Here is a 25,042-nt window from a genome sequence, read left to right as displayed (position 1 = left end):
GATAAAGACATAAAAGGCAGAGAAGGCCTTTCTATGGTACATATAGAGCAGGGGATATAAAAAAGAGCAAGATGGAAACCAGGTGTGGAAATAATTGGGTTATATGACCAGTGATGGAAGGCAGCTTCTTACAGCCTTGTGGCATGTGACAAAGAAGTGGATTTGGTGTCTGGAGAGATGCCTCAGTGGTTGACAGCAACTGCTGTTCTTCCAGGGGACCAGAGTTTGGGGCTCAGCTCTCATCCTAGATGGCTCTCAATTCACTGAATCCCCAGCTTCAGGAAATCTGTTACCCTTTCCTGGCCTCCATAGGCACCACATATAAGTGCATACAGCCATACATATACATACACAAAATAAAAAAATCTATTGAAAAGAGAAGTGAAATCAACTGTTAATGGAAATAGTGTTAAAAAATTAAATCCTGAAAACCATGGGTGTCGTATGTTTCCAACCCACCAAGTGGACAAGCTCGTGGATAGCTGCCATTCAAAGTGATTTGCCCTTCTTTCCAGCACCCCGCCTTTTCCTCCTCTTCTTTGGTCTCCTATATCTCTTTCCTGACCATTGTTCAGTCTCATTACCTCCAACAATAAACAAAGTTCATTTACCAAGGCTTAAAGTTTCAGAAAAATACTCGATATCTGCCATTAAGACATTATAAATGAATTTAAATTTCTGCCACTTTCTACTTGTGGATTCAAAAACTCCCTTTACTCATGGAATAACCTAAGCACTGTAATGATAAAGAAGAATGTGTTTTGGGTAGCAATAAGCTACTATGGGAAGAACCCTGAATTATTAAGTCTCAGCACCTCCTGTTGTCTCCCATATAAGACTCTTCCTGGCTCATGAGGATGCCTTCAAGCTTTGAAATATTGTAATTGAGAAAAGTAACAGAGTAGTAGTCATTTTTGCCACCATTGCCACAAAATACCAGACAAAATCAACTTACTTTGGCTTATAGTTTGGAGGCACAGTCCATCATTGTTGGCGAGGCACGGCAGTAGGGACATGACATAGCTGGTCAAATTGTGTATAGTGGCAGGACAGAGAGAAATGAATGCTGACGCTCAGCTTGCTTTCGCCTTGGACACAGTTCAAAAGTCACGACCAGTGGCAGACAGCATTGGGGTGAGGCTTCCCACCTCAACTAAGTCAGTTTAGCGACTCCCTTGCATACATGCCCAGAGCTTTGTCTACCATGTGATTCTGGGTCCTGTCGAGTTGGCCATCAATATTCACCATGACGGACAGCACTGGCAGCCTTTCAGCTCTGAGTCTTTTCAACAGTGTCCCCGTCCTCTCTGAGTCCATGTCCTATGTCAGATTTGCCTAAGTCTGATTAAAAGGTAGTGAGTTAGGACTCCTTTGATGACAGTCATTACCGTTAATTTATGTTTTCAGCTACCCTGTCTTTCTAGGCAGCAGGTTCCCCCACGGAGCTCTGTGTTTTTAAACATTCATCTTTCCATAACAGTGAGAGCTACTTACTCAGCTGACCTTCAGTGCTTGCCCGAGATTGCTGTCGTCCTTGTCAGTGAATAGAAATCTGCTGTGCTTCATTCCTAGAGGAAATGGGAAGGATAACTTTCTGAACGGCCTTGGTGCGTGTTGATGATGCCCTTCAGTGGGAAGATACTACTATTTCACCTTGGATTTTGATGGCCTCTTTCTCTTCGTAGATTGAAGAATCTATTGAGACGAACTTCGGCAGTCACAGCAGGAGGGCCATCCTCTTCAGGCCCCTTTCATGCAGCAGAGCGGAGCTTCAGATGCACCAGCACCTCCTTGACCAGCATGGCTACAGTGTTGGCACTGTTGAAGAAAGACCTGGTGCTGCCCTAGATCTGGAGCTGTTGGACCAAGGTCAGGATGATAAGTAACTCTCAGAGTTACTCCACATATGGACACGTTCTAGACTATGCTGCTAATTTTCTTCCTATCAAACTGTTTCACAAAACAAGGTTTTATCTATGATCAAATATCTCATATCATATACACTCAGCTTCTTTGATTATTTTTATTACCTTTTCTCTATTTGCTTTAGTTAGAGCTCTTTATTCTTGAAATGATTCTGTTTGCATTTTGGAGTCACATAGTTCATATTTAAATGCTACATTAAAAATGTTTATGTTTATGTGTGTGAATACATATTCTTTCTAGCACTGAACTGCTCCATATTTTAAGAAAATTGCCACTTCATTTGATGGCAAGTAGAATGTGCTGGAAATTATTTTGCAAAGCCAGTTGAAATGGGATTCGCAGATGGTTCTACATAGGAAAGTGGTGAGGACATTCATTATACATTCCATTAGTCATCAAGTATTTTCATTTCTATCATTTGAAGAGAAAAATAAGAAACAAGTTGTTATAAAATTACTTGAGAGAAAATTGAGTACATGAAGAAGGTTGAGAGAATAAAATGAGTTACAGCTACTACCTCTCCAAGAGCTGAACACAGGGTAGGTCCCACACTATACTCTGTATTCATGACCTTATTCAACACACTCTGTCACTGCCTGACTAAAATGAAGAAACATGAATGGAAACTGAGTCTTTCTGGGAAGAAATAGACTATAATGATGTGAGGGAAGGATGGATGGGAGGCCCTGAGTCCCACGCTCATTTCCTGTGTTCTTCTTCTTTGCTCCTCTGCTGCCTTAGTCTCTTGTGGCTCATTATCCTGCACTGAACTCATGGGAGATACAGTGATGCAGACTATGCATTGAGCATAAGCTAGTCACATTTTCATTTTTATGAAGACACAATATAGCCATCCCTCAGTGCCCACAGAGGATTGGCTCCAGGGCTCCCTGCAGACACCCAAACCCCTTTTATGAAATAGTGCAGTCTTTGCAAATAACCACCACACACACATATTTTGAATCATTTCTAGATCATTTATAATACCTAATACAACATACATATAACACACATCATTTTTATGCATAGAGCATTATTCAGGGAATAATGACAATAAAAAAAACCTGTTCACTTTTAATGCAAGTGTGAGAACTAAAAAAATTGTCAAAGTAGAATTTGTGGAAGTGGGATGCCAAATATGGAACTGTTGTGTGCCTATTTTCCTTTTTTTTTTTTCCGTAAGAAAGGGAAATGAAACAATTTGAATTCACTGCTTTTTTTCAAAGGTAGTTTTCTTTGGGAGAGAATAGTCAGATTCTGGTGCCCCATACTCTCGTAATGAGGTAACAAGCTTGCTTCTCATTCAGTGTGGTATCCCTTTACTGGCCTGTGGGGGTGAAGGAACATTGGAAAGATGTGTCTGAGAAGGATGGATGATATTTGGCCCCGATCACCCTCACCCTTGGCTGGCGAAGCTCTCAGGGAGTAGAATCCACGAAGATCATGAGATGAGAAGGAAGACAATCATAAGGTGTTGAGAGTACCGTTTGGAAGGCGGGCCTCTGTGAATGCAGCATACTGGTCTCTGTTCTGTAGGGGTAGGTTAGAATTACAAACCAGAGACCTCTGCCTACAAATAAGAAAAACATGGAGGAGCACACAAGCCCTGGAATGTTGATAAGAGCTGAGAACAAAATTGTGGTGAACGCTTTTGAGTTTTGTTGAGTTTGTTCTATTACAAGGGAACAAGTTAAAGCCGCAGAGCACTTGGAAGTGCCGTCATCAGAACCTCTTTAGAATAGAATAGACTAGAACACTGCGTCACCAGCATTCCCGGCGTCATGCCATGTGCTCCCGGTGACATGCTATTGTGGGCTGAAATCCCTATATCCCACTACATCTTGATGCTGCCCCTGACTTAGTATGGATACAATGCAGATTATCTGTGCATTTTACTTTCAATTCAACTTTAAATTTCGCCAGCTGCAAAACAGATGGATTGCATCACCTCTTTCTCCTGACGCCTGTGGGTCAGTTTGACACAGAATAGGGAGGATGGCTTTGCGGCTTCCAAGTACTATGAAAGTGCAAAGGCAGCTTGGAGCAGTAGAATCTGGCACCTGGAGCTGCTGCTGGGCCCGAGGACCAGCGATAACTGTGTAGGGACACTAGCATTTGTTGTGTAGATGATGATTCAATTTTCTTTCCCACCTTCTGCCAGCTTTAAAAACATCTTTCCAGCTCAGGCTAGCATTCTCTTACTCTGTTACCTAGTGCCTCCAGCAAAAGGATCAATTTCACAGTATCTGAAGTATGGAAATTCATTTTGGTCTGTAGATTTGACTTTTAATTTTTTTTCACTGTGGAGCACTGTGGAGACAATACCTGAAGTAAAATAGCCCTGTGATTCTAATCTAACGTGTAACACATGTGGAATTAAAAAGGAAATCACAGCTTATTTTATATGACCACCAATTTAACCTATAAGCTATGATTGAACTGTAAATACTACAGAAATACTTTTTTCAGAATGGAATTCTCGTGATTCCTTTGCTGGCGCCCAGTTGACTGCCTCGTTATTTTACCTCGTGTGCATCAGCAGAGAAGGCCCCCCAGGCTGAGCAGCTTGGCAATGGCGACAATTCAGAAGGACCTGAGTCCTGTTCTGTATGCCTTTTATTTTGCCATTGCACTTTCGTCTTGGTGCTAACCTACAATACAAAAACATGATATTAAAACAAAAGTAAGTGCCCGCCCCCACCAATGCTGCAGAGGGTACAGGGGCAGGCTTGGTGTGTTGATAAAATGCATTCATGTACAAAGGAAAGTAAGTACGAGACCTATTTTCTTAAAAAAAAAAAAAAAAAACTATTGTTTTTACCTGTTCTTCTCTCTTGTCCTGACTTCACTGCAATCACTCTGCTGACCTCTCTCTTTGTGCCTTTTTCTAGCTGAGAGTCATTTTTCAAAGCCTTATAGGATGATAAAAATAATAAATGTTAGAAAATATATAAAAAGGGTCATGGGCCAGACAGGCAGCATTCTACTTTTAAATATAATCATTCGTACTGGTAGAGTAACTTCATTTTGTTGTTGTTGGTGGTGGTATTTGTTTGTTTGTTTGTTTTGTTGTTGTTGTTTTGGTTTGTGTGTGTGTGTGTGTGTGTGTGTGTGTGTGTGTGTGTGTGTGAGAGAGAGAGAGAGAGAGAGAGAGAGAGAGAGAGAGAGAGAGAGAGAGAGAGAGATTGAGAATGTTGGAATGTTGCCCTTTCAGGCCAGAAGATGTGTCAGATTCCCTGAACTGGAGTTACAGACAGTTGTGAACTCCATGTGTATGCTGGGAATGGAACCCCCATCCTTCATGATAGCAGCCAGGGCTCTCAACCACTCTGACTCATCTCCCCAGTCCTGAGTTTTGTATTTTTATTTTGTGTGTGTGTGAGTGTGTGTGTGTGTGTGTATTTGTTTTTTTTTTAATTCTATTTCTTTTTTTTTTTTTTTTTTTTTTTTTTTTTTTTTTTTTTTTTTGGTTTTTCGAGACAGGGTTTCTCTGTGTAGCTTTGCGCCTCTCCTGGGACTCACTTGGTAGCCCAGGCTGGCCTCGAACTCACAGAGATCCGCCTGGCTCTGCCTCCCGAGTGCTGGGATTAAAGGCGTGCGCCACCACCGCCCGGCAATTCTATTTCTTAATAAATACCCCTTGAAAGGAAAAGTTGGCAATTTCAGTTCCTAAATTATGATATGAGCATTATGGATCCTCCTTCTCTGGGGGTTAATTCCGTGCTAGTGGCATAAGAGAAGTTGATGCTCCATTGGGAACGAATATGGGTTCTTTCATATTCATATGTAAGCCAAAATGTAAGTCATTTTGGCTCTGGGTCTCCGTTAAAGGCAGTTGTAATATTTACTTCCAAGTAGCACATGAAATGGATTTAATCACTTTCTCTAGTCTCATTTGAGAAGAGGCAAATGAAAGTTCTGCCAGCATTTCATCTCATTCATAGTTCCGGAATGGGGCCCAGATCATACATGCTAAGAACACATACATGTGATTCTTAGGTGCAGCCATGTAGGGACACTGATCTAAGGGGTAGATGATAGGATCAAGGAGCAACAGTTCTCAGGATTCATTTCAGAATGGAAACTACACAGAAGCCTTGCTGCTGCACCATTGAGTTGCTTATCATTTAAGAGTGTGGGTGTTTATAGTCGGTCTTTCATCCTTACACTGATTTTGAGAACAGCACAAGGACAATGGTCCTTTAAGAGCTAAGACTACAAAATGTCACAGACCTAGAGTGTATTTTCATGGCCTTCCAATCTCTTGCTTTTGAAAAATAGAGCACATGTTCCTGCATTCAGAGGAGCATACGATTCTCTAAGGAGGAGAGGAACAGGAACGTACTACCCATTTACTCTCTCTCCCAGCATGCTGGCGCTGTTTAGTAAATCAGCACTTCGATGCGTAGTGGCCTAAAAGAGAATAGATGTTTTCTAAAAGTTTTAAACCTTACTCCTTACGTGAAGTTTAAATAAAATGTGGCCCAAGGGACTCAGAGTAGTTTTTATAGTGGATCAGAATTGTTCATGTGTATTTGAAGAGCAGTGCATATGTAACCCCTTTTCAACTTTGAAATACATCTTATACTTGCACATTCTGTGGGTTACAGACCAAATCTGATCTCAAAGCCACAGAATTGGAATAACAATTACATTTTCTTACACATTGCATGAGGGATTTTCTGTGTAATGTTTTCTGAAGAAATTTAAAAAAAAAAAAAAAAAGGGAAAGGCCTTACTTGCTAAGGTTGGCCAAATCTGGTCCAGTGGCTGTTTGTGCAAATAAAGCTTTGTTGGAACACAATCACATTCTTTTGTTTTCATGTTATGTTTGGCTACAACAGAGTTGATTAGCTGCAATGTGCATTGCATGGTCTTACAAGCTAAAATTTATATTATTGTACCTCTATGGGAAAGTTTTTGACTGATGTAGCTGGAGGGATCAATGGTTGTAGCTTGATCCAATAACAAGCTGACAATTGGAACCTAGGTTTGAGATGACTTGTTTTTTTAAACTGCAACAAACCTCATCCAAAAACAATTCTATGGATTGCAGTAAAGCATATAATAACACAGCTACTAAAATGGAGATATAAGATTAGGACCCATATTAGATATTCCTTCTTAGCTACAATACTGTGGGCTTAGTTTTGCTGCTAAACCTCCAAAGATCCAGAGCAACAACTGAAAGTTTTACTCTCCAGAAGAAAGGAATAAGTGTTACAGCTACACCTTCCGGCTTCCCACACGACTCAGGCTGGTCTCAAACCGACCTTAGTTTCCTGGTATAACAGGCACATGCCTCCACACTTGGCTTAGCTTCTTATTCTTCTATAACCTTAAAAGAACACTGATACTCAACTCATGGGCTAACCTGGTGCTAGGACAAAAATAGCACAAATGTAACAATGGCAGTCCATGGAGCCTGTATTTCATATGCCACCATCTAAGTCCAGATTCAAAACCGCTGCACTCTTTGGCCAGGGAATTTTCAAGGGCCTCTTCTCATCTTTGCCTGTTGATTTTTGGAGAGGCGAGATGAATTTAAACGTACTGAGATGCAGACACCTAAACTTCGGACGGGTAAATGGACACTATGAACTCAAGCAGAGATTCCAGGGTATTTGTAGAGGCCACATACTCAGATATGATGGTTAATTCTCTGAATGCTTACTATTCTGTAAAACAAGGTAGCAAATGCTATTGCCTAAAGATGTTTTCCAGTGAAGAGAACATGAAAGTGAGCATATAGCTTTGGATTTTTGTGAACCTAGAAAGCAACAAGAATAAGTGGTACAAACCTCCATTTCATCCCCAGGGCCCATCTGTGACCTCTACATTATTCTCCTCGGTTCTTTCCTGATGTAAAGGACTCATGGTGTGCTGTTCTGATACTTTCTTTTCAGAAGACATATTTTATGAGCTAGGATTTTCATAGCATATTCTTCACTGAAGCAAAAGACAGAGACACCATCAAATCCCTCAATTTTATACCATCCAGGTACTGTTGAGCAAATCAAAGTCTTAATTCACAGAATGGTACAGTGGCCTAAAAGAGAATAGATATTTTCTCAAAGTTATTGACCTGCTTCCAGGGTAGACTCCAAGTAATATGTTCAAAAGAGTCTGGCAGAATATTTTTTTTGTCAAGCCAGAATTATTTATGGATCTTTGGAAAAGACATATTTTTCCAGTTGCAGCAGAAATCAGACTGCATCGAGAATCAAAAAATAAAAAAAATAAGAGTATTCCAATCACAAAGGCTGTTTCTGGGAGGTCCTCATGTAGCCGAACCAATATTTTTGCATTCTTATTTTAATGAAAGGCTGTAATGCAAGGCTTGCTTGTAGTAACTCTAGACTAAGGATGAGCATCCTTAACCCAATCAGAATTGTCCTAATGGAAAAGTCCATCTCTCACGGTCAAAAGTTTGGGTGGAACAGAAGCAAGTCTGCGATGCAGATGAGTTGCTGCCTTGTGTAGGAAGACTAGTAAATGACCACCTTCCAGCTAATGATGCAATAACACAGAGAGAGAGAGAGAGAGAGAGAGAGAGAGAGAGAGAGAGAGAGAGAGAGAGAGAGACAGAGACAGAGACAGAGACAGAGACAGAGACAGACAGAGAGAGACAGAGACAGAGAGACAGAGAGAGCAAGATAAAACTTTAAACCACTTGTTATCAGGGCACATTTCTTTTGGTCTTAGCTTCGATCTGGCATTGTGTGGACAGAAGAGAAACTGAAAGAGAGGAGGGGATGGGAAATCACTAGTCTGGCTCCAATTTGGAGCTGGTCCCCTTTGGGTGTTTGGGCATATGCCTCGCAGGTGCTTCCACTGATAACTTAAAACTTGAGGGTCTAAGGAACTTCTCACTCCTTTTCCTCTCCCACCCCCGCCTGCACCATGCTGCTCTCCAGACTTTAATTTGCTGTGTAACTATTTAGCAGGAAGACAAGTGAGTAAAGGTCACATTTAAAAAGGTGCAGTGTGTTTTGCCTGGTCGACGTTCCACCTAGAACATATCTCACATGCGTTTTTTATTATGTGAGTAATGGGCTCAGAGTAGTATCGGAAATGCTTCTGAACTTTAATCAAACCAGGGCTTAAAAAAAAGGAAGAAAGAAATTGAATCAAAAAAACTTATAAAGCTATGCTGTTCTATTTTATTGTATTATGACACTCAGTAATTGTGTACCCAGGTTTATTGTTATTTTCCTCAGTGCATATAGAAATCATGATGTATTTACAGCCGAACAGAATTTGTTCTTTAATTGGCAGAGTGGAGCACAAGAAATTGTTTATACAACCTTAACTGCATTGACTTGTTTATACTAACTCAAGTTCAATTTACTTTAATTTTGCAAAAACCTTCCTTATTTGTCAAAGTTGAGCTTGGAGTGACCTCCTGTTCTGATGTTTCCTTTACCCTCCACGGTACAAAGGAAACAAAAGCCAGCGTCTCTCTCTCTCTCTCTTTCTCTCTCTCTCTCTCTCTCTCTCTCTCTCTCTCTCTCTCTCTCTCTCTCTCTCTCTCTCTGTCTCTCTCTCTCTCATAAAAGCACAGTCAAAACAAAACTGCTTCCTTAAGTGAACTCATTCTTGAAAAGCAAATAGCAACCAGATGTTTACTCAAATCCTGGTGTTTCTCCCTCAAGCCTTGCTCCTTTGTGAGTGTTTGATCTTCATAGAAACCAGATTGGGTGTGTGAATTTTCCAAAGCTGGGAACTATTTAATAATACTTTGAAGATATTTTTTTCTCCACTATTTTGTTCAATGTACTTTCCTGCTACCTACATGTTTTTTTAAGATGCAACACTGAACTTTTTATAAATAATTTATTTCAAGGCATTATTCTTTCATATAATTTTAGAATGGGAGATTTAGAAAAATAAATTAAATATTTTGTTTGATTTTGCCCTAGACTAAACTGCTTTAAATGGCAGATGTAATTTGCAAAAATAAATAGTATCCATATATATTTAGATTGAGGAAAGACTCCCAGAAAGAAAAACAAACCCTCATCTGGGACCTTTCAAGGGACAGTGTTTATGCACTAGCTGATGGGGAACTCCAAATAATGTGTGCTCATTTCACTAAAGAGGATTCGCTAATCACCTCATTAGTGCTTAGATGCCTGAAATATTTGAACTATTTTTTTCAATTTAGGAGTTTGGCAACATCATATCATATTCCCAGAGCTACCTGTTTATATATGTAGCACTTTTACTTTTTAATTTCAGTATCATAAAACTGTTTAAACAGCATATATCATTCTCCTTTTAGACTCCTTTCTTCAAATTAATTAAGATTGCTCCTTGAAAACCTTTCAAAGGTTTCATTTTTTCTAGCTGAAGAGCTCTAGAGAGAGTCTCTGTTGTAGTCCATTCTATAGCAGAGAAAACAGAGCTGTGGACAAGTGATGTCTACTCTTTGGTGATCCCGCCAAAGCTCGGCACGTGAGCTGGCTTTTTACCCCACTGACCACCCAAAAGCATGTTTTCAAATTTCACCAAAAAACAGGATTTTGTTGCAAAATCCTGACACTGTCTTTATGAGTTATTTTTGGTATAAGGAAAGATTTGAGTGTATAATATCAGTGTATCTTCAAATTTATATAATTATTTTAAAATTATAAAATTAAGCATTGATGCAAATTTACTGAGATAAGTTCTCAGTTCTCTTAATCTTATCCTAGAAATGTCAATCTGGTGAACTGTGATGGATTGAAGACCACCTTTGCCTGGGGAGGGGCTAGCTGGCAGACATTTTATTAATTTTATTGGCCTTTTCTCTTTGAATCATTCATGCCACCTTAGCTTGTTTCTTCCCATTTCTTTTTTGTTTTAGTGCTGCTTATATGTATATGTTTTTATAGCTGACCGCTTGGTCTTAGATAACCAATTAGGGTGTCACACCTGCAGAACATTAATTCTCCCTCTATCAGGACTCATCATCTAGATTTGATACCTCATGAGATTTTTCCTATCCATGTTGACAAATCAGTTGGTAAAGTTTGGGTCTCATTGAGGCAGCCATATTGTTGAGATTTCACAGGTATGGCTTCTCTGTCATATCTAGAAGACACAGTTTCACAGTCCTGGTCCTCTGGATCTTTCAGTCTTCTGGCCCACTCTTCCACGATGCTCCCCAAGCCATACTTAGACGTAAGGGTTCTGTTGTAGATGTATCAATTAGGCTTGGACACCTCATGGTCAGTTGTTCTCTGCATTTAAACAGTAGTCAGGAAACTCTAAGAGACTCCCAAAATAAGTTCTGCTTCTCTTGGTTATCTTCCAAAAGTTGAAAGTAACTCTCACTGTTGAGGACACCTCATACATCAGACACAGGACCCAGCAGAATCAAACTGGAACTGACCTGAAATGCTCCTCCCTTAGGATTAACTTTCACAGTACTAGAAGGACCTCTGCAAGCTGCCCAGGGAGGAAATCAATCAATAATCTGTCATACTTAGGAACGCAACTGTCGTACCTATGAACCACAACAGTGACCAGCACAGCAAGATATCCCTCCCAGTGCAGTAGTGGCACTTTTGTCTTGGCAGTAAACAACAGCTAAGTGGACTTAAATCCACTAAACAGGAGATAGATAACATCTGGTACTATAAAGTTAGCCTACTACCTATGGCTAATGAGGTCATGGACCTTAGAGGAGAGCCTACTACAGCCGCGTTCCTAAACCAGTACAATTCCTAACTACCTTCTAAATATTTATCCTTATAACCAGGACCGTCTTTTTGGAGATAACAGAGACCAGTACAGAAAGTCATACTGTTTCTTTTATCTTTGAAACACCTGCTTCTTTGTGTTCTTCCTCCAAATATAGGTATTCTTCAAGACATTTATCTGGACCATCCTTTTTGCTCCTTGTCTTGGTGTCTCATCAGTGTTTTTTTTTTTTTCTACTTTGTAAGCTCAATAATTTGTTTATTGAATGTAATTCTTAAATAATGTTAAATCCTGGCCAGGAGGGGGTGGCTCAGGCCTTTAATCCCAGCACTTTGGAGACAGGCCGATCTCTGTGAGTTAGAGGCCAGCCTGGTCTACAAGAGTGAGTTCCAGGACAGCCAGGACCGTTTCACAGAGAAACTCTGTCTCAAGAAACAAGAAACAAACAAACAAATGTTAAATCCTAATCTGCCTTCTATAGGCAGAATTTTTAGAGGCAAACAGTCCTAGGTGCCTGTCAGACATTATTTATTTGGTACCCTGCCCGGGCATGTGTGACACAAAATGGGCTATCTTGCCCCCAATATCTGCTGCTCTTGTCTGACATTTTTATCACTTAGTTCTATATTCCATCTACCTCTCGGGGTCCACAAATCAATGTCAGCCTCTCTCTATCCCTCCTCTACTGCACTCGCCAGACACTGATCCCTGTATGGTGTGCCTTCACCAGGGTTCCACCACCCTGCAGTTGCTCTGCTGCTCTGTGCATCCCTCTTCATTTGCAAAGTAAAGTAAAACCAGGATTTTCTAACTTGGCATACAGGGATTTCTAAAGCCAGCATGTCTAATGCTTCCAAATCCTTGCCATAGCCAGCCTACCCACACCTTTGCATAGCTTAGGGAAATTAAAATAGTTTAAACCAATGCCCAGCCCACACTGGAGGAAATTAAATAAGAATTTGCTGGGAAGGGAATGGAGGTAGATATCATCAGTTTATAAAATGGTTTCCCTAATGACATTCACATGTATTTAGAGTGGTGAACTATAGCAATTTCAATGACATTTCAAAGCTTTCTACATGGCATTGCTGTTCAGGATTTTGTTTCCTAGGGCAACCTTCTGTATAAATCTAGTTCTTATTGTTCTTGGTTGGGTTTTGTTTGTTTCCAATAGAAGGGTCACATACTAAAACAAGGAGCTAGTGAGCGACTGGTTCCTACATCTGAAGGCTGTCTCCCACTTGACCTAAGGACTTCCTACAAGGTCCCACTTTATAAATATCTCAAACCACTTCCCTCCACTACAGTAAGGACCAATATTTCAATACACAAACTTTTGCGGGACATACAAACCATATACAGACCATGGGATTTCCTGTATGTAATTTCTTAGACTCTAAGAGAATACATGAATTTCCCCATAAGTGTTCTTCAAAGTGGAAATAGTAAACCAATTATCTGAGACTTCTTCATACTTCATCCATACATCTCTGATGCCTAGAGAATGTTTTGTGCTATTTTAAAAATAATTTCACATGTTCATTTTGTCTTTCTTTCTGTAACATAAACAATTCAAATTGGGAAACTTTTATTACCCACTTACATGCTTTTCTGTACAGCATCACATCTTACATATACTCCAGTGGGTATAGGATTGAAAGAAATAAACCTACATGTACATTGATAAAGTAACCATTTTCTTTAGTTTAAGGTGAAGTCATTGGCACGGATGGGACTTAGCCAGATGACAACAACAAATCCTGCTGTGCTCAGGGACCCATCTACAAATAGCTAACTGAAGACCGGAACTTAACACTCATCTAGTGAAGTCTCCTTGGAACCTTTTTGCAACTGAGTATTTCTGTTTCCCAAGAAACAAAGTCTCCAGCAAGTTAATAGTAACAGTTTCACATCCACAACAGCTTCCACTTCTTTCTTGGAAAAAAAACAAACAAACTAACAAACCATGAAAGGCATATATGAATCTTATCATTTATGTGACAAAATATTGCCATCAGAACAGAGAATTCTTGGAATTTAAAAAACCTTGTTAGCATTCCACTTCCTTATCAGAATGACCAAGCAGTGACTAAGGACACAAAGGACAGAGAGGTCTCTCATGGGCCTGGCTTGCATTTCTACCGGCTAGCGCCACATATCGATCACCAGAGAGCAAAAGGAGTCCCTGTCTGAACGTTTTCTAGGAACGTATGTTGGCCGAGATCCACTGTAGTACCTGCTTACTTAGCAGTGTCATGATCTTAGACTTGGCACACGGTGGAACCATCTGGAAGACTTGCTAACTGGCAGACTGTGAGATCAACTCTTAGGGGATCTGACTCAGTGGGGATGGCAGGGAGGTTAAGAATTTGAGAAATAGATAAATAAGTAAATACTTGAAAATTATAGTTACATTTCAGTTTAAAGTAGATTTAATAATCTACCCTTTTATCCTATCATTCCTATATCCCTCTTTTTTCTTATCAGAAAGAGATCCTTGAATCTAACCTCTCATGTTTAGTTTTTTCCCTTACCATAACCAGTAACAATTTGTAATCAACCCCTATAAATGGTGACAAACTTTCATAACCTGCCATGGAATGACCAAAAACCAACCACCCCACCTCTTGGAAATGTGGGCGTTGTGTCTTCTAGACTGCTTCCTGTTGTCTGGGGGTGATGGAATCTTTAGGGGATCCTGAGAAAATTAGGATAGTGGTCAAGTCCTGGGAAGTTGGGTTTTTTTTTTCATTGTTTGTTTGTTTGTTTGTTTTGTTTTTTTTTTCTTAGTTTCTGTTTGATGGCAAAGAGCAGAGCTCATCTAAAGTCTTGGATGGATAGTCTGTGAGGCTGGACCATCTCAGGTGCAGTTTTGAAGTTATTTTGGATGCAGAATTTTGAGGAAACTGCAACAGAGGCATTTTGAGAAACTGGATCACCTGGGCTACTTGTCTTTATTGGTGTCTGTTTTTTTTTTTTTTTAACACACATAAATCTTTAAAGGTAACATATATATCTGTATTAACACAAGTATAGAATGTGCAATATGTACAAGTGAGCTATAGATGATTTTTTGTTTTATGTTTGAGCAGATAAAAGGCATCTGCTAACTTTATAAGTTCTGTTTGGACTGTATAACCAAATCTCTATCCATGCCATGTGAAAGCGTGGCATGTAATATTAAGTCATGAGGGTTCTGTAGCCAATAAGATTTATCATGTCTTATTCAATCTCAGAGTTGTTTCTATGCAGAGGGATCGGCACACACATCATCTCTTCTATAGTCTTTTCTGTCTTCCTCCTCATGTCTGGAGTCAAGGTCCTCAGGAGGTCTCCCCAGACAAATCTGATCTCTATTAACTCTGAAGGAATCTGTTGCTTTTTGTTTCCTTTGGAAACAAAGACAAAACCTCTCCCTCAAGACAATGCCTTCCCCCTTTTGAATTTTTATTTAGAAGCCAAGACATCCCTAAAGTATATAGGCTGGTTTAATTCAGCAGTCCCTTCCACAATCCAATGTCTCTCAGCAGCTGCCATTCTCTGTTCATTAAACATTCAAAACTTTAAAATTAACAAAGCACAATAAAAAGTTCAAACTCCATGTTATATTTTTCACCCTTAAGTGTTTTATTTATTCTGTATTACTTTATTCTTTTTTACAGGACTTTATTATTTTTAAACTATGTATATTTCTTTTATGACTGTCTATATCCTTTTTTTATTATATGTTTAAAGGTTTTCTCAGTCCAGACTGCTTTCCTGCAGACCTGAAGCCTTCTCTGACCATGTGAGTCAAGCCTTAAACCTGTGAGGGGCTCCACACATGGTGCTGGCTGGCTAACGTCTGCAGGGAGTAGCCTGAACCGTGTCTCTATAGATACGGGCCACCTGAGAGACTGCGGGACTGGGAAGCCATGTCTGGCTCTTTGTTTTCATGTTTGGACCTTTTTTCTTTTTTTAAGTTTTCTCATGACCTACATGCAAATGCATGCCCCACATGGGACACCATATCTAACCAGTCTTTCTCTGGCCAATCAGCCAGCACCCAAATAATGACACCAAGACTTTTAACTAATCAAGAAAGCTTCACCTATAGCTTAGGCTTGTCCCCTAGCTCTTATAACTTAAATAAACCTGTTTTTATTCATCTATGTTTTACCATGTGGCATTTTACATTCTTTTTATTTTGTACGTCTGACTTGTTCTGCATCTCCTGGCAGCTCCTCTGTGCCTAAACTCTTCTCTTTCTTTCTTTCCCTGGAAATCCTGCCTATACCTCCTACCTAGCTATTGGACATTTAGCTTTTCATTATACCAGTTACAGCAATAGACCTTCACACAGTGCACAAATGTCCCAAACAGGAAATGTTGCAGGGGATTTGTTTGCACTGTTGCTCTGAGACCACCAATGGAGTTAAACCTCGATTCAGAGGGTGGAGTCCACCTTCAGCTGTCTAGAAAAACCATAGAGTGTTTTGGTGGACCCAGATGAGGCTAGAGAGACACAGGAAGGAATAAGGAGGTTCTTACAAATTGAAAAGGTTCCCGACCTTTTCAATATGGGAAAATGGAGGGGAGGGTCAGCTGATCATTTCTCCATAGCTCTGTGGATCTATCAGGTTTATATCCTAATATCTGACTCCTGAGCATTATTTATTAATGAAACAATAAAAGTAGCTGCTATAGGCACCCACACCTCCAAAGTAATATAGCTCATACAGGAAGATGAGGGGGCTTCCAAGGTCTGTCTCTCTCTCTCTCTCTCTCTCTCTCTCTCTCTCTCTCTCTCTCTCTCTCTCTCTCTCTCTCTCTCTCTCTCTCACTGTGTCTTACTCTTGCCCTCTCTCCTGCTCTCTTTCTTTCAGTCTCAGCTTTTACTGAAGAGAGACAGCTCCTCTGTTATGGGAGCATACTTTCTTACAGAAGACTCAAGTCCAGCTCCTAGCACCCACATCAGGCAGCTCACAAACATGTGATGCTCCCTTCTGGCCACTGAGGGCTCTACACTCTCAGAACCCCACAGATACAGACAGACAGACAGACACAGACACACACACACAGACACAGACACACACACAGACACACACACACACACACACACCTTCATGTAATTTAAAAAATAAAAACAAAATCTTAAATCATGTCATACTATTCCCCTGGAGGTATACAGAAAGTACCCATATCCTTATTTTTAGTTTATTATATGTTTATACTATGCCTTTAAAACTTTCCTTTTGTTACTATAAAATACAGCTTTCCCATAATATTCGTATGTATTGTATTTTGGATATCAGAATGGTAATACAGATTTATTGGGTTGGTGGATTCCTATTTTATTTCTACTTATGTATAATATTGGTTCCCTAGAAGTTTAGAGTCTTACCTGTTCCCACATTTTTAAAATCTGATGAAATTAAAAATAGCACAAAGTTTTACTTTTATGAAGATTATTCATACAACAATTAAAGAATATTATATACTCAGTGCCATTTTTAAAACTAAATTTTAATTTGTAAGATTTTTATTATTAATATTTTAGTATTTGGATATTCATAAATGCCCAAGTAAAAAAAGAAGAGACCCTGGAATTTACAAAATGCTAGAAAAGACCATTCAAAACATGACATGCCACTCTATATTCATGGCACAGGCAAAATCCAAAACTGACACTATCACCTAAGGCTTATGGGGATTCTGAGAAAAGCAGTTTTCATACATTACCTATGGAAATGTGGAATATAATTTTTTTGAGGAAGCAATCTGGCCTATCTATAAAATTTAAAATTTATACTTTTGAAGCAAATGAATTTGTTCTAGGGAAACAAATATAGTAGAAGTTCAAGCATCAAATAGTTATAAAATTTATGCATAACTATTAAAACTAAGTGTTGATAAAATAAGAAAATGATTTTAAATAGGGAGAATTCAGAGGAATAGATTGCTACAGAAATATTTAGTAATACATGCTTAGGGGGAAACAATGTGTTAGGATCTAAGCATCCCTGTAGAGGTAGAAAGTTAATGATATGATGCCATGTGAAACTTTGACTTAGCAAAATTCTGTTAAAGTATTTTCGATATAATACGCTCCTTAATGTGTAGGAACAATCCACTTTAACAGCACTTGGCATAGTTTTACGTTGAGTGAATATTCTTCATCTCAAAGATGACAGAATTATTAGCCTCAGGAGACACTTCTGATATACTCTTGGTTTCTGGGAGCATCGCCAGTTTCAGAAAAAAATGTGAAGTGTGTGAAACTTGTCTTAGGCGATAGCTTTGTCCACCCCTTCTTCACCTCCCTCCTTGTTTAACAAATCCATTTTTGGGCACCAAGAGTCTTGAGATCTTGCCCAGGTTGTGCCTGCCGTTTGGGATCTACTGCTCCTGACTCATGGGTGTACAATTTCTCCATCATGTTTTAGCACCCACAATGTCACCTGTGAAAGCAAATTCACTGGCCGTGCCAATAAGAGTTTTTGCTGCCCCTAGTCTAAAGAATGTAGATGCATTTTAGCTGAGGTCCCCTATTTTCCTTAAATTGAACCCCCCAGTGAATGGCTTGGGTTTCCTCCTGCTATGGGACGAAGGTCTTCTGAAGGTATGGGAGGGGCGGGAGCAGAGCCCGGGAAAGTATGTACTCTGTACTTCAGGTTGCTCTCCTGTTTCTCGGTTCAGAAGCCTTGGTGGTAGGCTGACAAGACACAGAACCTGTTTTATCTTGTTTACTGAATGTTCACCACTTTGATCTGAAAACTCCATCTGTCTGTGTCTGCTTGCTAACTAGTATATGCTCCAAAAAAGCTTAGCAAATCTGAAGACAGGAGTCTAAATACATCAAATAGGAACTATTTAATCCTAGCATTTCCCTAAATGTTGCATTTTATTACTCAGACTTATGCTTTCCCCTAATCTTTTTTAATGACCTTGAGCAAGCTTAATAGGTAATTTACTACTTGATTTGAGAACAGAAGATAGAACTTTGCCTCTTAAACCTCACAGGAGTGTTATGATTGGTTAAGTGAAACCTCCAAAGATGGTTGGAAATAAATGTGTCTGGATGGGAGATGCTAGTTGCCGCATAATTCTTATAGCATTTAGTAATGAGCCGTTGAGACACACTCGGTTCTTTTTGCCCTGGTTTTTGAATTATATTTTCTCAAGCCTTACTTCTCACCTGTGCTGAATCAATATAGAATTATTCCTGGAACCAATTAGGGATCATTGACTCCTTCCTCCCTCTCAGAGTATTCACAGTCCCTAGGAATTATTGTACCATGCTGAAACAGATATGACTAGGTTCTATTTATTGCCTCTTAAAGAAGTCATGCAAAATAACTTTAAATAGAGCAGGAAGGAATCATATTTGGTTAAAGGAAATGTCACAATGCTAATTATACACTAAAACCCATTTTGCTGTTCTGTGGAATTTAGTATGAGGAGTGTTTGCCACAGCAAGCATGTCAAGTACTGAAGTAATAAAACCCAATTTAAAATATCAGCCATATAGGTAGGAAAAGGACATTACCATGGTCAGGCATGTGTACATCTTATAACTTACACTAAACACTCAAGCTTTATTCAACACACAGTTATCTATTAAAAGAACCTTGTAGGTCCCTATAATTGCTGTGGGTAGCCAGGGGAAAAAAGCATGAAAGGCAAGTAAGACCGTTCAAAGACTGACTGGGTAGAGGCATACATCAGTGTTTCTCAGATTTGCATATGAATACAAACCATCTGGATGTCTTGCAATTGACAGATTCTCATCTGACTTTAGTCCTAAGGTTTTACATGCCCACCAAGCTTTCAGGGGTAATAATGTGGATATGTCATGGCTATCCATATTTCACTAGAACATCATTTGCAGTGGTGTACAGGGTAGAAACAAAATATTTCAAATGATCAGAAAACAAAATGAATTCTGGATGTGGAGATCAAGGAGGGTATCATAAGTTAAATACTGTGTGAAGCATGATGTCTTGAGCTGGGCACCTTGGCACATGCCAATACTCAGGAAGTTGTGGCAGAGCACCACAAATTCAAGGCACATCTATACCATATAATTGATTTAAGGCCAGCCTGAGGTACATAACGAGTTCAAGATCAGCCTGGGGCATGTAGTGAGACTGTCCCTAAAACATTTTAGAGGAAAGAAATGACTTCTTAAGGAAGTAATGGAGGCAAGAACATTCGGCAGCATGAATTGCGTGTGAGAGGATTGTGAGTCTATAAATGCTTCAGGGGCCGATCTGTGGGTGTGGTTGACAAAAGCCGGGGTGGAAATATAGGGGCTGAGTCTCCGGGAAGAACCTTAGAGACAGGGCTGGGGCAGATGTGCAGGGCTGGGGCAGATGTGCGGGGCCAGGGCTGCCAAACAATCGGCTGTGTTTTGTTCTGGTGGTGATAAGATCTGTGTGTTGGTGGGGGGGGGGGATGTCTCTGGCAGCAGCAAGGACGTGCTGTGAGAGAAGGAAAGATCGTTGTCGTGGGAAGACTTTGCAGAGACGGTGAGATCTCAGATTCAGACTCTGGGGAAGGATTTGTAAGGCCCAGAAAATAGTTAAGAAATTTAATCTAGAATTGATGGAATTGAGGGTAATGGCCAGTGGGAATAAAAGGAAGGAAAGCTGAAGATGGCCTTGCGCTTCTGAGGGTGAGGGAGTGCTACACCTTGGATGATAAAGATGATGGAAGAGGAAGGGATATGTGCTTTTGCTTTCTTTCTTTTTTTTAAATAGGAGATCGTGAACACAGAGTTGTACTTACCCAGCACAGTGTATGTTACAGAGTGTAAATGAAAATATCCTCACTTGAGGAAACTCAAGTGAGAATTTAAAATGCATTGGCAGAGAAACAATAGCTAAGGCAATGGAGAAAAATGAAATGAACACAAAAATTCAAGTGAGGGTGAAATGGTACTGCATGTAAAGACCGAATAAGGACGTGTTAAGAAAAGGCCCTTCATTCGCAAAGACCCGTTGTCAATCTCCCAGTTTCTTCAAGACTACAGGGACTTCTTGTATGTGGAAAGTACATCAGAGTGCTGATTATATTATATAGAGATCCACCTATTTCTGCCTCCTGAGTGCTGGGGTTAAAGGTGTGCACCATCATTCTTGATGTAACGCTACCCTTTAAACAAGAAAGAACTAGCTTTCCCATAATGGAAAATTTGCATATGAGATTTTTCCACAGAGCTCTGATACATACCCTCAATAGCCACCAAGACTATTGCAACATTCCCTCAAGAGTTGAGACTCTGGAATCATGTTGGAGATGGGCTGAAATTGGGAAATAGATATAAGCCATTTCCGTCATGAAAATCTGGAGATCCAGGTCCAAAGACGTTCAGTAGAAGACAGCGGTGTAGGTCCCGGCCTCACACACAGCCGTGCTCACTTAGAGGAAAAGAGATAGCGACCCTGAACTCCCTTCCGACATCCCTGGCCTCTAGCCTGGTCACGATGACATTCTCAGCTTCCGGCTAAGGACAACAATAGACCTGCTGCTTTCATGGTCTCTGCCCTACCTACCCATCCCACATCTATCTCTCACCCTCTTCAATAGCACGTGTGAGATTCCGCCTAACTAAAACAATTTCTCCAAACGTAGCAGGCATCATCTTATTTTCTCTGGAGATTTTATTACTCGGACTTTTCAACAGCATGAGCTCTAGTTTTTAAATTTCTTAGTTTTAGTAGAATGTGCCCTTTCTGTTACAAGACCCCACCCAGAATACCACATTACATTTGATTTCCACTGCCCCTCCCATATTACATTTAGTCATCACATGTTCCCAAGCTTATCTTAGTCGTGAGTCTTTCTCAGTGTTTCCTCCCGGCTCCCCGTTACCTTGACTGTTTGGAGGACAGGTAAGCTCTTCTGAGTTCCCCTTGATAGAATTTGCTGATCTTTTGCTCAGTATTAGATGGGCTATTTAGTTTGAGAAAGAATGGCCACAGAGAAGATCCATCATGCCATCCTCTCGAGTATGCCCCATCAACACAGAGTATTGCTGAGGTGACCCTGCTCAGCTCACTGAGATAGCCTTTGTCAGCTTCTCCCACTGCAGAATCCTCTTCTGCTTCCCCTTTCCATAATGGACCGTTGGGAGAGATATTGCTATATACAATTCTTTTAAGGGTGCGCTCTTTGAATGAGATGTTTGTAGATGTAACCAACCGTCTTATTAAATAAGAAACACAGAAACAATGTAAAAGAGAAAGCCGAGAAGTCAGAGCTCAGAGCTAAAATCTCACCCTTCTTCCTGCTGTCCCAGCTTCGTGAAAAGAGACCTACTTCCTGTCAGTTCGTTTTTTTTATAGTATGTTGTGCTGCCTTCTCATTGGTTGTAAACCCAAACACATGACTGCCTCGTCACTGTCTGAATGTACAGCCCCCTAGGTCTTAAAGGCATATGTCTCCAATGCTGACTGTATCCCTGAACACACAGAGATCTTATGGGATTAAAGGTGTGTGCCACCACCGCCACACTCTTGCTATGGCTCTAATAGCTCTGACCCTGAACACACAGATATCTATGGGATTAAAGGCATGTGCCACCACCGCCACACTCTTGCTATGGCTCTAATAGCTCTGACCCCCAGACAACTTTATTTATTAACATACAATCAAAATAATAATTCAGTACAATTAGATTACCACCACATTTCCGCTTTTCTATTTTAATAAAAAGAAAAAGAAAGCAAAAGGTTATAACTAACAAAAGAAAAACTATATACAAAAGTACAATAACTATATACAATATATACAAGTAATAAATACCTAAACAGGTATTTGACAAATCAGAGAAAACAATTCCATTATCTATCCTATTTTGGTAAATCCAAGATGTATCTAATGCACTTTCTATCCTAATTAATTTTCAACTATAACTAACTAATCTTCAACCATAACTAACTAATCTTCAACTCCCTCAGAGACCCAAGAAGGGAATAATATTAGCTAACAAAAATAAAAACAGGAAGTGCATTCAAGCAACTTCTAAAAAATTTTGTGAGTTGACAGAAACAGCCAGCTGCCTGGGCAGTCACCTGAGGTTTCTCCGCAGTGTTGGGGCATCATCTTCAGCCTATAGGCTTAGTGTATCTGACAGACTCATTTGTGAAGTAGGATGTACACAAGGTCAACAGTTCAACCTCACATTGGGTGAGAGCAGTCCACGTACCAGAAACACCTGAATTCCACTAGTGTCCTGTCATGATTCAGGATTTTAAATTCTGGAAATTGTTGACAGTTTTTTAATTCAGCTGTCCATTCTTCTTGGCTGTGTATATACGGCTTCATCTCAGCATCCCCTTCTTCTCTACATCCCTCTATTAAATGCCAGTCTACTTTTGAGAGGCATGAGCTTTCAGCTGCTGTTCCATTGTACAACAGAATCCATCGGCCCTCTGCCTGTTAAGCTGCCTTCGAAGAAAAGGGCACTGTACCTTTTCCGGATGCGAAGGCCACTTCAGGGATGGGGCCATATTGTCCTGGCCTCAGAAGATGCCTTTTGATAAAGCCATAACCACACTTGTTTTGGCAAGAATCAGTAGTCCCTTGTTTCGTGATCTGTCTGTCCATTTTGTCCTATTGATTCGAGGATACTTTGTTGTCCAGTGGCTAACTTTTGCCAGAATGAAAGTTGACTCCATATGCAGTTTCTTCAATGCCCATATTTTCTCTAAAGTAGATTGGTACTGCCAGGAGCCGACATGTCTCAAAAAAGAAAAATTTTCTAAGTTATTAAAACATTGAAATGCCATATTCTGTAGATCTCTGAAGGGTTTGAAGATGACCTGTCTAAAACATCTCTGCTCAATTTTTAAAACATATCTAATATGACTACAAGTTCTATTGTAATGTCTAACTACTAACTTTCATTTCTTTATATCCTAATAGTTGATAATAATAACATTCAAGGATCAGAAATTTGCATTACATTGTTAAATGAATGGTATAAATACAATTAGAAATATACATATAGCATTTTCTAACAATATCAATTTCAAATTTGTATACAATATAAAACAATCCAATCCAATGTAAAGTATTTAAAATTAGTAATTGTCTTTTTCTTGTCTTTCTTTCTTTCTTTTTTTTTAAACAAGAACCTTAAATCTAATCTCCTTTGCTTAGCCTTTTTCCTAACCCTTGACAATAACTTGTAACCAACCCCCCTATTTACTGAAAATTATCCCAGACCCAAAACCCATTAAAAAGACCGAAAAACCACCCGCCCCACACCACCTCTTTGGGAATGTGGGCGTCGTATTCTTAAAATTGCTTCCTGCTGGGTATGGGCGAAGTTTTCTTTATCCTTATTCAAGTAGTCTTTGAGACTGGATCATCTCAGCTAGTCATCTCAAAATTGCTCTGAGCACCTTGTAGTTCAAAGCTGATCTGTGGATGATGTTTGTCAGCTTAATGATATTATTATTGTCCACGTGGAATTGTTGTTGTTGTGGGGCCCCATCTTCTTTCTGGAGACTTCAGTTGATGTTAGGCCTGGCCATGATTTCCTGCAAAAAACTGATAAGAAACTCGAACACAAAAACATATATATGCAGCTAGCCTTTTTTCTAGAATTAGTTAGTACTCTATATGACCATTCATATCTTAACAAAGTTTAAAATGTATATATATCTATATATTTTATATGTTAATCTTGTAAATTTTGATATAAAATTCATACTTTAAGAAAAGTTTAAAGAATCAGAATAGAATCAAAGAGTTGAGATTAGTAATAGAATAGTCCCTTAATTAATTTTGCTTTTGTCCTGTACCATAGCAGAAGATGGCTCTTATTCTGGCATGATACAGGGAGTTTGGATTTTCCTTTTAACAACATGCTTGAGTTTAAAGAAGGAGAGAGCCATTCTCCAACTCCAAAGTCAGCTTTTAAATTTTAATTGAACTGGGACTATTAGAAAACCAATAGTGTTAAATCTTTAGAGAAAAGCAGAAACAAACATTTAGGAAGACATAAAAATTTTTTAGATAATATATACCCATACACCGTTTCACTCTGTTTCTTGGGATAGATGATTTGTCCCTTTTCTTCAGTTGTCTCATTTGTCCAGTTTTCTTCAAATTCCTTAACCTTCATTCTCCTAAAAGACAAAAACAAAAACCTTTCCCCAAGACTAATTTTGGGGATGTTTCCTTTTGACAAGTTATTATCTGATTAAATGAAAAGGCATGAGGTATTGATACCAGTTAGTTTAAATTGGATGTTCATGCTGGTTGATGAACTATCACCTCCTCTAATTAAGAGGTCTCTCTTGTTCAAATCGAACCTTTATCAATTTTGATGGTACCCACAGCTTATCTTCTCCTGTAGAAACAAAAGCAAAACCTCGTCCCCAATGTAATACATACCCTGGTTTCCATTCTGAGGTCAGCACATCCTTAAAGTATA

The 25,042-nt window shown here is 39.6% G+C and overlaps 1 protein-coding gene across 9 annotated transcripts in view; it reads left to right on the top strand.

The window, feature by feature from the left end:
• Positions 1 to 25,042, top strand: part of Cped1 (cadherin like and PC-esterase domain containing 1) — a 294,083-nt gene that overhangs the window by 29,434 nt on the left and 239,607 nt on the right. For all 9 annotated transcript variants that reach the window (XR_013049666.1, XM_006994487.4, XM_006994486.4 and 6 more), the window contains one exon: positions 1,686 to 1,869. Coding sequence is in view for 8 of the 9 variants with exons in the window: in XM_006994487.4 (XP_006994549.1) it covers positions 1,686 to 1,869 (184 nt within the window). In the remaining variant the exon portion in view is untranslated. The remainder of the gene's footprint in view (positions 1 to 1,685; positions 1,870 to 25,042) is intronic.

The sequence above is a fragment of the Peromyscus maniculatus genome, chromosome 3, assembly GCF_049852395.1.
Source record: "Peromyscus maniculatus bairdii isolate BWxNUB_F1_BW_parent chromosome 3, HU_Pman_BW_mat_3.1, whole genome shotgun sequence".
NCBI lineage: Eukaryota > Metazoa > Chordata > Mammalia > Rodentia > Cricetidae > Peromyscus > Peromyscus maniculatus.
This window is presented reverse-complemented; position numbering and strand designations above follow the sequence as displayed.